A 12209-nucleotide genomic window follows, 5' to 3' on the forward strand; every position below is an offset into this window, starting at 1 on the left:
AAAAAAAAGAAAACAAACATACAAGGCTCCCCGGGCGCGCGCTCTCCCCTCGGAAGCGTGGCTTCGCTGACGAACCTCCTCACCCCACATCGGCGGCCGAGCAAGCCCGCGAAATTTCTAGAACGAAAGAGGCGTGGTCACGCCGGGTTGAGTCATCCATCGCGGAGGGCATTCCAACCGTCTCGCCCTCTCCCCAGTCTTCACTGCGTATCGCGCCGGCGAAATGACGAGAACTTTCTGGAATGTCGCGCGGAAGGTATTTAACCGAGCAGCCGAGATGAGAAAGCAGGAGAAGACGGAAGTTAGCGCCAGAGCGCGTTGGGTATCCCGCGGTGTAGTCGGCGAAGGTTTTGTCCGTAGGGACAAAGCAGGAGAAGACGGAACTTAGCGCCAGAGCGCGTAGGGTATCCCGCCATGTAGTCGGCGAAGGTTTTGTCCGTAGGGACAAAGCAGGAGAAGAAGAGGATTTCCACCTGAGGGGTGAAGGCTCGAGCTACAGGCAAGAGCGTGTGTTTACCGCTATCGAGGGAAGACGCGTGGCAACAGCTGCGTGTGTGAAGCCGACGTGTCCGGCGAAGAAGTTTGAAGCTTGGAGAGTGGCCTATTGAAGACGTGAGGTTTCCTGGAAAAGAAACTTCGGCGAGGGTTCCTGGAAGAGGAAGTTCAGGGGACAGCGGAATGACAACAACGCTGGACTGTGAGTGAGTGATTCTCGGAAGAGTATCATCCAGACTTTTGTTCCAAGAACTTTGGACTGAATAGGTTTTCTATCTCTTTAGTCTCTAAGTGTCTTGGTTGTTCAATGCATGCGACTGAATTGTAGTGTGTATTGTTGTCTGTGTCCGTTGTTTCGAGTGTGGCTGATTGTACTGTGTAGTACGTTGTTTAGTGTGTGACATATTGTATGCAACTATTGTGGAGTGTGTATTCTTGTGTATTGTTTTCGATCTGCCATTATTGAGAATATAATTTTGTTTGTTTATCAACTCTCGGCTCTGACTTGTTCTTTGGGCCACAGCCGGCGCCCGCTGGCGCGCCAAAAAAGACCACTTCTAAATTGTCCACGCTTTCGTGGTGTGGTTCGGGGGGCTGATACTTCGGCCCTTGGAATTAGCCCAGCGATCGCCTCCCGAATTAACGGGACCTGTGTGACATAAGGACCGTAGCGTTTATCACGCTGCGCTGACCATGCAACGCTTGCACGAAAGGCAAGTGTTTCCAACGTTTTGCTAAGACGACACGGTGGCGGCACCTACCTGTTGCCTTGAGTTCTACACCTTATCACCTCCGAGACGGGTTTTCCAAGATAACTGCAAGATGGCGCTCATGTCTCACGTGTGACGTGACTTTATGCGCTCGTTCACCTCCGCTGCTCGCTCGAGGTGCTCTAACGCAGTGCCTCCAGAATACCATTAACCGATTTTCTTGAGCAGAACATCAAATAAACGTTTTGTTCACTCTCTCCAGACGCAACACTATCATCTTTCGAGGACATTTGCAGTGTAAGATGAAGATACGGGGCCAATTTTTTTGCAGTCTGTTAGTAAATATTGGCAACGTCATATCCGTGTCAGAAATACGTCACAGAGCCGTGGTGGACTTCGGCATAAAACCCTTTCATGTTAAAAATTGTTTCGTGAGCTAAATAATTAGGACAGCCTTAAAAGTAGTCTAGCAGACAATACAGACCTGTAGCATCTTTAAAGGGTGGCTTCGAGTCTTGCCGGCATCTTCACGCATCAGTCAATATACGAGAAGCAGTGAAGTTCTCTTCGTTCTTTTTTTCTCTTTCCTTTTGTTCCCAACAGAATGACTAGTGATGCGCAACAAAGATGAAAATGATCGGAAGGTCTTTAATCAACTTTTATCACTTACAGCGCAGCACTGAAACCTAACAAACATGGGTCGCGGTAGCGTTCTGTCACTGGACGACAACGTGTGCATGCACACTCAAGTGTGAGTGCTTGGAGAAACATCATGGGAATGTGTGAAATGTTCGTGAAAACACATTTGAGAGACACATTCCTGTCGAGACGTGGCGTGCTTGATTGCGGGTCTCACGTACCAGAACAACGATGACGAGGAAAAAGAAAAAGAACATCCGCTTACTGATGGCTTCACAAACACCACCTTCAATGAAACAGCCAAGGTGCTTACATTTGTTGTGCAAAAAAAAAAATTCCAATTTCGCACAATGTGGTGAAATGTGCGTTACCGCACTAGGGATTCAGCTATTAACTTTACTTATATAGTTAGAAGTAACAACGAACCGCTGTACTCTTGCACAAATCACATGTTCAGGGTGTCTTGGAACCACGTCTGACACCACGCTTGACAATTTGCACAGCACTCGTAAAGATGAAGGGGGAGAGAAACAATTTTATTAAAGTGAAAAATAAATTTGGCGGAAGTTAGGCCACCACCTCATTGAATTGCCCGAAGCACACAACACCAGGGAAACGTCGTGTGAACTGCACTGCAGTGTTAGCTTGCGCTAACAACGTCCACGAAATATACGCCGAGTGGGGTCGTTGCACTGCGACATTTGAACGTAATGAATGGAGATGTGAGTGTGCTCTAAAGTGTGACGTAGCATTTCTTCCTGCACCAGAAGAACCAGATCTTACCGGTAATCCTCGAGGAGCATTGTGTGAATGGCGTACAAAGGTGGTGGTGGTGGTGACATGCCTTACCGCAACACGTGGTGGGTGGCTGTGTGTGAATTCCCGGATGAAGTGCCATGCGGACATTTTCAACAATGAACAAGTGAATCTGTTTAAATGGTTCGTGTTACGCGTGCCACGATGAAGAAAATGGTGCGCCAACTAACCATCCAGTATAGTCAGGAAAAAAAAAAGTTGCACCCACGAGGATACACGACAAAGAAAGTGTGCTCCATTGGTAGTGCAGCCGAAGCTCGCTATAACGAAGCCGTGATATCCGATATTCTTATAAGCGTTTATCGTCAATTGATGGCATAGTCGGCAAACAAGTTATAGGCTTACTCGTTCGTATCCGAGAATTGAGTTTTATCAACGAACGTTATATCGAGTATCGACCACATATGCTGCCGTTCGTCGCCAGTTGGCGCTGAACCCCAAGCTTGTGCTCCCGCTGTTGGCTAGTGACGCGTTAGAAGATGGCAAAGTAGATGACACTACTTGCAGCAATTCGGCTAGACCCGGAGCTGTGTCTCTCGTGTGCGGACGGACGTGCAGCATATCTTATATCCAATCTGTGTTTTGCACATACACTCGCACACATGCGCACAGAACACACATAAATGATTCATCACCGGTGCGTTTTTTTTTTCATAAAACAGCATAGCGATGCGACTGCAACACCGTCCACTAAGTGCAATATCCCTTCCGCAACCGGCTGTAGTTTATGGTAAGAGTGCACAGAATTCTGAGTGTGCAAGGCCCCGTAACAGTATACCATCGGTGAGAAAAAACAAACCAGCTATGACGGCACAAGCGAAAAGTTCCTAACAGTATAGAAATGGCGACAAGGAATCAAGAGAAACAGATAAGAAACGAAGGAAGAAAGAGGGGCAGAAGGAGGAGGAAATACAAACAACAAAGCACTTTTTTTTTCACTAAGAATAATTCGAGATACGACTATTCTCTACGTTATGTACAAACGATTATCTACGGGCTTTTGTGTATCAGAGAGGTGCTCTTTTCTTTTGCGTATGTGTCGACAAGAGAAGAAAGAGAACGACGTGGCTTTTTCTTTGTCCGCGACTTGTGGTCTGTTGCGGGCTTCTGAGCAAGTCATCCGCGCCAAAAAAGTAGACCCACTTCAAAAAGAAAAAAAAGGCTGTGTATTTTTGTTTTAATCCAGCACACATGCTACGTCTCTCACGCCACAGGGACAAAAACGACGCTTCAAAGCGTCATCACAGGTGAGAATCTGTCGAGCCCTTCGCCGACTCACTGTGTTTTTTGATGTTTTCTAGCAGCGGTGCTCGTTTACAGAAATACACACACATACATACACACACAAAAAAGAAACATAATCTATTTGGTCAACAAGAAAACGTCACCCTTAGTCATGGGACACAGACACACACACAATGTTGGAGGTCTGGACCTCCAAGATTGCGCACTGCCGGCACGCCATCTCGGAGGCCATGGCCTGAGTATGCGCAACAAACGATGAAGACTCGTAGAAATACATAACGTCACGCGCTTCTGTCGAAAACTTTAACGTTGGCACTGTTTTTTCGAGCTGAAGTTTTATTGCGAAATGAGTCCCCGTGAGCACTGTTCCGGTTTGCCTCGGGATGGGAGAAAAGCTGGTACGGAGGCTTGTAGCTGTTCAACTGCCAGCCGCGCATCGGTTCTCACAATCTTGAGTTACCTTAAAGAATTTTGCGGCATATACCTGAGCATGTTAAATTTATCAATAAACACCCCGTAGAGAAGATAGAGAGCGTTGTGAATACTTTGTATTCTAATTGTAGAAGAAGCTATCAATTATTGATAGTACATGTTGAGAAGAGAAAAGTGCGGCGTCTCGTTTGATACCGATGAAACAGCTTCGAAGCCGGATGCGCTCGTTTAGCCTGTCGAATTCAATTGACGTCAGGTACTAATCTTGTTTTAATTTAGCTTTAATGTTGGATGATTGACGGTACTGTCTTTATTTATTCACCCTTACTTGTACGTTTATGTAATCTCGCAGTTGCATTTTGGTCATCTATTACTTCGAAGTGCAATGAATGCTGTCAGACATAAAACTTACGAGTAAAATGAAGTAGCCAGATGCATGGAACTTGCTGTCCCTCCCACCTTTCCTCTTTTCATTCAGCTTACCAATCGCCAACACGCAGATGCCATAAAAATATAACAAGATGCAACATCATCATTGAGGATGCCTGATGGGCTTTTTTTGATGTTTGCCAGTTTGAATCAATGCAAGGGTGGCACCAGGAATATGTTACCGGTGGAGGGGGGGGGGGGGCATTCACGATAAGTGAGTTCTTTCGGGGGGGGGGGGGGGTGGCAGGCGGGGAACTTAGTCTTGTGTTATGATTGTGTTATGACTAAGTTCATTTGGGGGGGGGGGCAACGGGAGGGGGGGTAGGCATAAAGTTTTTTTTGGCTGGGAGGGGGAGGGCTCCAGCTTTTCTGTGCCCGCCCTTGGCACCGCCCCTGAATTGATGTGGAAACAAGCTGGGAACTCGCAACTAGCCAGCTTAGATCACAGTGCCGCTCACGCACAGCCGTAGTATTTTAAGTGAAAGCATCAATAGGGCGTCGGATAAACTGCACTCCGCGCGCCATCCTCTGGCTTGCCTCCAAATAAACCATAGCTGAACAGAAACTTTGGCTGGGCAACTGGTTTCGCACCGAGCAACATGTCAGCATCGTTCAAAACAGATACATTACTTCGAAAGACTCTATATAAGCCTACCTCTAGGGCCGTTCACAACAAATACACAGAAAACCTGTAGACTGAGCGTAACAATTATTGCGAATGAATCGGACGCGCGGCCATTTCGCAGCGTCGATGTGGTATTGACGACACTAACTAGTGCAAGTCTGTACATTTGAACATTTCAAATTGGAACAATTTTAATGGATCTGTTAAAAGAAACTGCGCAAGTACATTTGACCCTCACTATAACGAGCACTGATAACGAATTATAGGTTATAGCGAACCAAGCATGAACTTCTGTTGGTTATTCTTCACTTCAGTGACACCTTTTTTTTTGTTATAACGAAACCGAAAACGTGACAGCCACTGTGATATGTGCTGAAACGAGGAAATGTTTTGTTCAAGTGAGGCTCAAAGGTCTAAGTTGCTGGAAAAGTTGCTAAAATATATATTGTTTTTGTTTTGCTAAACAAAAACAAAAAGCATTTGCCTAGTTGTGCGAGCCTATGAACAGAACGGGAAAGCTTTAGAAGCCCACCGTGACGGCAGAGATGAAAAATTCTTGAACCAGGTGTTTCTCTGGAGCCAGCGTATCATCAAACGGGCTTGCCTTCTTCAGGACTGCAAGAGCTTGTCTTAGCGCGCGTATGTGTGAACACGTACAGTCCTGGTCAAAAGTTCCCAGGCCACGCTTCCATTGAAACACATGGGATAGTAGCCTGGAAACTTTGACCCCTCCCCCGTACATGCGCTATAAGGCAAATATGCACACTGTAAGTTGGGCAGTTGCAGCCTTGAAGGTGACAAGTCCGCTTGTTGAAGCGTCTGCTCCCGCCCACACCTCGTGCTCAGAAAATTTTCACACCTTCAATCTTCTATCTTCCCCTGAACTTTTGTCTTGTGACGAAGGGGGCGCCACTTGTCTGGCGTTGAAGAAAGGCAATCGCAGCGACACGTGTATACAATCGAGCCAAGGCAGGGCAACGAAGCGAAGGAAAGCATGTGTCAAGTTTACTTGTACTAATTATTATATGCAACGCGAAGAAAGGAAGGTGCATGAAAAACCAACTTCTCGCTTGCCGGAACCGAACCTGCTATACCTTCGTAACGTGTCCAACGGGAGACAGCATTGAACGCGTTATTTGAATGTGGCAGGTTCGGTACCGGCCACCGAGAAGTTGGTTTTTCATGCACCTTCCTTTCCTCACGTTTCATATCATAAGTGCTACAAATAAACTCGTCACATGCTTTAATTGTCTCGATTGCCTGTTGGTTGGAATCGTGTCTCACAAAACAAACGAGGCCTCAAATTTACTTTCTTTCATTCAACGAAGGCAGTTTCTATCGAGACAGATAGCCGATTTGTTAGAGCCTGTATACCCTTATATCTACTTTTACTATCGAATGAATATCGGATGTAACGAACTGATTTATGGCCCAGACTCTGCTTCGTTATATAGAGGTTTCACTGTGCTCCATCTCCTAATTTCCAAAACCTACACGTGCTTTGAGCAACGTGCATGCTTCTCTTGTATTTTTGAAAACTGGTGTGGAATAACAATAAACACTAAAGGTTAAACGTGCGTCTTGGTGCGCTTTAATTAATTACATAGCGTGACGTAGTTATATGACGTCGCCTATGTCTTAAGTTTGTGCAGATTAGTGCATAGGCGTAACGTGCGGTGTGCGATAGTCAGTCGATCCAAACAGAGAAATAACACAGACGCGCATAGCTATGTGCACTCATGTAAGAGGAAAACAGTTTCATATTTACAACGTGCAATTTTGTTAAGTGCTTTTTAAACTCTATGCGAACGATTCAGCGAAAGCGCGTTAATGAAATCTCTCTTAAACAAAGTGCTAGAAACGAAAACTATTACCATGCTGACTCGCTTTCGTATCAATGGGGGGACACGTGGACTAGTACGACGTGCTTAACACAAATGAATTTGAACGAATGCCTGTCGTTAAGTGCACCACCTTTAACCACAAAACCATCGCGAATATAAAAAGGCGTCGCACTGGAACTTAATGAAAAAAAAAGAGTTATAGCAGACAGAGAATCCGACATGTGCGGCAGGAATTTTGCTATTTAGTGTGTGTCGAGACCACGAAAGGAGAGTTCTCACCCTTGTTCAAAAGAAGAAACGCGGCTTAAGTCGAGAGTCCTATCGTTTAAGTGAGTCAATTGGAAACGTTTATGTTCCAACGCTTGATGCACTATGTTTACGTTTGAACGTTGTCTTCTTTTCTCGAAAGCTGCTGTTGTCGTCATAAGTACAACCTGGGGATGTTAATTCCCTGTAAGGACACCTGAACTGCTACAATATTCTCACTGATCCCGAGTTGACAAGCAGAACTTTCAATGCCATTCATTCTTTTTTAGCATAACACTTCTCCAACATTTAACATCGAATGACATATGACTATAATAGAGAAGGCACTAAAAAACAGGAATTCTGTATTTTATTTAGTTTTTGTTCTTACTTTCTGGTCACCTGGCAGCAAAATCTAATAATAATTTACAGCTTTATGTCATAACTGTTTTCTGCGCCGTGCAATAATTTCTCGTTTTTTTATTATCTATCACGATCTATTTTATAAATTTTTATGTTTTATCAAATCAAAAATTATTTAAAGGTACTAAAACACCACAAAAAGCGTTTTATAGGATTTCTAAGTGCGTAGCAGCCGTTCCAGAACTTCCAGCATTTTTCCTGCTCGTTCAGGAATGTAGGCTATTTCATGAGTGGGTATTTTATGAGAGGCCGTCATATTGAGTCGTTAACCATCGTGTTTTGTATCTACAACAACTAAACGAACAGTGTTACGCCTACGCAAGAATACGGTTGGGTTGGTACATACGACGTTTGATAGCCTCATTGTTTTGCTTCGCGATATACAAAAACAAGAAAACATTGGCTTATACCAGCCCAAGATGGCGTTGCCCATGTGTCTTACGGAAGATAAACTACAGAAGTGTGCACACTGATTAAGTGCTTCTTGGCTGCAGGGGCAGGGGCCATATTGCGAGGGGCAGAGAACACAGGAGCTCATTTGCTTCTTTCATCCCCACGTAACCCTACGAAAACTTTTCGCATTCCCTCCAAGATCCGAGGCATTGCAAGACTCCCGCACTTCACATGGTCTTGCACAGCCTCTGCGATCGGCCCATCTTTGACGACGTCATAATGGCTTTCCAAACTTTGGCGATATTTAAAGTCATGGTGACCTTAAATCATGACGTCATCACATGATGATTTTCAAGCATACCTCGTGTTGACGACGCCTATACGGTTCATCTTCACCTTTGATAGAGGCATCTAAAATTAGAAAAGCGTGAGTGGCGTTTTGTGGCCGCATATTGGTCCGACTCTCGGTCTGCTATATGTGTGGCACACATATATACATCTTTCGAAACGTCACTAAAGGAACGCGAGGGTTCTGCTTTTGCAAGGTTTTGTAGGTCCGTACACACAATGGGCGCGACACAGTTGTGATTCATTCTCCCGTCAAGGAGTGTTCCAACATGCCATTACAACATACTCGTCCTCGAGCGCTTGCAAGAAACCACAAGTCGTCCTGAGGCAGTGCTGAGCAAGTACGGTGTGAACGTAGACGGCGCTTGAGCGCGGGATACCCGTCCTCGACGTGGTAGTAGAAAATGAAAAAAATAAACTAATGTAAAAGAACAAACGTACAGCGAAAGCTCGTCAAGTGACCGAAGCTGGGAGCGCAGAGGTCACGATGAAAAACAGCTTTCCGCGACTCGACGCGCCGCATGCTTAGGGGTGCAGCTTAAGCCACGTCGTTATAAATGCCCTTTTGGTTTACCCCACGTGGGTTACACTGTGTTGAGATGGAAGAGTGAGGGTGACAATAGGGAGAGTGATACAGAAACAATGGGAACACAATTTATAGCTCGCAAACCTGTCCACACTCACGCTAGGCGTAATGACATTTGATCCGAGTCGAGTCTGATGTGAGGCTGGTTTGTTTGGTAATGATAGAAGAGAGTGATTTACAAACACGCATTCCGTTAAATAAAAATTGTAAAAAAATGAGATCGCCAAAGTTCACACGGCGAATATCTGCGTTCAACGACGCTACTGAACTTGCTGGCACTGGCAGCCGCGGCTCAACGTTTGGCGCCAATAATCTTGGCGACATCATGAGCAGAGATACTATCAGGCATCGTGAGATCACGTCCGAAACGTGAAAACGCTTGCTCTTCTCTCACATCAAAGATGTATAAACACTTCGTCGCGTAAACGTTAAGAAAAACTAATTAACAAGCGGGCAACTAAAGAGTTTCTTGAAGTTCTGTCCACCGCGGTGGAGCAGTGGTTATGGTGTGCGGCTGCTCACGATTCCCTGGGCACGGCTCATGATGGCGACAAGCAGGCGCAGCGGCTATCGCTTGTGCTGCTGCTATAGCACCGCCACCACCATCGCCGCTGCCCTGTCGCCTTGTAAGCGTCCGCACACCCGGTCAGCTACCATGGCCGTTTGAACCCTTCACGCGGAATGTCAGGGAGCACTGCAATCACGGCGAGCAAGCGGCCATGCCACGTAGTAAATTTTGTATATCGCGGGCATTGGTAGTAAGCAGAAGAACACCAATACCTAATATATAGAAGGCTAGAAACTGCCTAATCAGATGTTTCGCAAACTGATATTGAACTTTCTAAGTTGAATATTTCGCCCAGCTTTGTTCCTTCAAATGTAGGTTATTTTTTTTCTTGCCAAATTAGACATTTGAGCAAAAACAGTACCCCCTCCCCCCCTCCAAAAAAAAACAACAACCGTGACTTCATGCAATATTCAGGAACATGCATTTTTGTGCGTCGTGATAGAGTGCCTCGGCGTATTTTAAAACTCTGGCTGAAGTTAACTGGCGCACCCTGTGTGGTTATTTCTTAATTAAGAATGGTTTTTGTCGATTCATGACATCATTTTAACATAACACGAGATGACGCATACAATTTTTACCCGATGTCTTCCGAGCCAGGCTAAGCGTCACTCTGTTGTCGGATCTCTTAGCTCTGACCTTTCCACACTGTTACTTGTTCCATGCAACACCACGTGCACTTTGTCTGCATATGCAAAAAGGAAAAAAAAAACACCCAGCAGATACCCTATGTATCACTGTTCTGCAATGTAACATCTTTCGAGTACATCGACGCTCATTTTTCGGAAGCGATGTTGCCTTTCGAGGGGCGTTCAAATCTGGGTTCATCGCGCGCCAGGAGAGGATGGCGGGTGTCAACAGCTGCGCCACCGCACGGATTCTGCAAGATGGAGCACTTATAAGTACGCACTCCATGGTAATACTTAGTCGGCGTTAACAAGCCAACCGGCTTCAAGCTCGTTTTTCAAAAGGTTACAAATCCCTCGATGCCTGCGAGGTCTGTCGCGGCGACGGAAGAAAGCCAGGGGCTCCCAGGTGCCGCTGTTTCCTCTACGCCATTTCGCACTCTGGAACGGCGTGACGAGAGCGACGGACGGCGGTGGTGGATGAATACACAGTTGCTGCCACAGCAGAACAACAGCGTGGCGCGTGCGCGTCGGCACACCGTCACTGCAGCACTGGTAAGCTTGCTCACTCGTCTTGATGCCGGCGGTCAGGGCCTGTTCGGCTGCGGTGCTGCGGAAAAGAGCACCACGCAGGCGGCCACGGCGATGGAGAGCAGGAAAGCGGCCAGTAGAAAACGGTCGCACACGACGGCCACTTGATGCCACTCTCCCCGCACGGCGTCGCGTCGGTCGCGTTCCGCCACGCGAAGCTCGTTCTTCTCGATCGTCTGGTACACCTGCGCCAGACAAATGCACCGTCACTCGGATTACGTTGCGGACAAAGCGACATGCGTGCTTCTCAGGCACTGGCGTAATCAGGCATGGGGGGAGGACGTCGACCCCCCCCCCCCCCCTTGCCTCCGGATATTTAGTTGTGCATGTTTGTATATACACACATATATGCACGCACACAAACATGTAAACGAAGAAAAAAAGCATAAATGGTGGTTGTACTTAACATCCATAACAAGACTTCAAGATCTCCAATTATACCGGATGATATTGCACTGAACAATCTTTTTTTTGCTGTTTTTGCGATCTCGGAACACTACAAATGATGTGCCATGCCAGAACATTTTAAAACATGGTTTTTGCTTTCATTCGCTATCTAAATCTAATTTCTAGAAAACATTTATTCTTCATACCATCAAGTGACAAAAACAAAACAAAACTAAGCCGAGAATGTAGCGTTCATGACATCTACATATTTTGGTTTAGTACTCTCTCTGCCGTGCTATACCCGTGGAGCATGACCCAAGTGTGCCTACCTTGGCGAGCACCCGCAGGAACTGCTTCTCGAACTCGTCCGAGGAGCCGTCGACTGCGGGCCCGGGCACCGGAGGTGGCGGCACCCCACCTCCCAGCATGCTCCCAAGTCCGGCGCAGAACTCCTTGCGATGCCGCAGCCGCGGTGAGAAGTTGTACCGTTCTATGTGGTCCAGCTCCAGCTTGTCCGAGTCAAGCGACGGACTCGGCGGCTGCAGTCGAGACGACTTGTTCGACTCGCGCGACGAGTCGTGCCGCTGGTGGTGGTTCTGCGCATGCGTGCGCGAGAGAGATTGATAAAAGGGGCGATTGGAAAGCGAGGATGTCAAATAGGACTGAAACTAGTCTGCTACTGCACGCGTGGAAGAGGAGATGAGCTAAATTATAAAAAAAAAGGTGAGCAATTGATTCTACGTGCTGACCTATGTGGTACATTCGAGCGTTGTTTCAGAGCGCTTCGATGACTCTGAAAAGTTGATGTG

At 46.5% G+C, this 12209-nt stretch overlaps 1 protein-coding gene across 1 annotated transcript in view; it reads right to left on the minus strand.

Annotated features, from left to right (window-relative positions):
* Window positions 1-5021: 5021 nt before the first annotated feature.
* LOC119172659 (neuronal acetylcholine receptor subunit alpha-10) overlaps window positions 5022-12209 on the minus strand; it is a 339242-nt gene continuing 332054 nt past the window's right edge. Inside the window, exons 11-12 of the mRNA XM_075892797.1 lie at window positions 11730-11996; window positions 5022-11198 (exon numbers count right to left, since the gene is read on the minus strand). Coding sequence (XP_075748912.1) covers window positions 11010-11198; window positions 11730-11996 — 456 coding nt within the window. The 3' untranslated portion in view covers window positions 5022-11009. The remainder of the gene's footprint in view (window positions 11199-11729; window positions 11997-12209) is intronic.

Source organism: Rhipicephalus microplus, chromosome 4, assembly GCF_043290135.1.
Source record: "Rhipicephalus microplus isolate Deutch F79 chromosome 4, USDA_Rmic, whole genome shotgun sequence".
Classification (NCBI taxonomy): domain Eukaryota; kingdom Metazoa; phylum Arthropoda; class Arachnida; order Ixodida; family Ixodidae; genus Rhipicephalus; species Rhipicephalus microplus.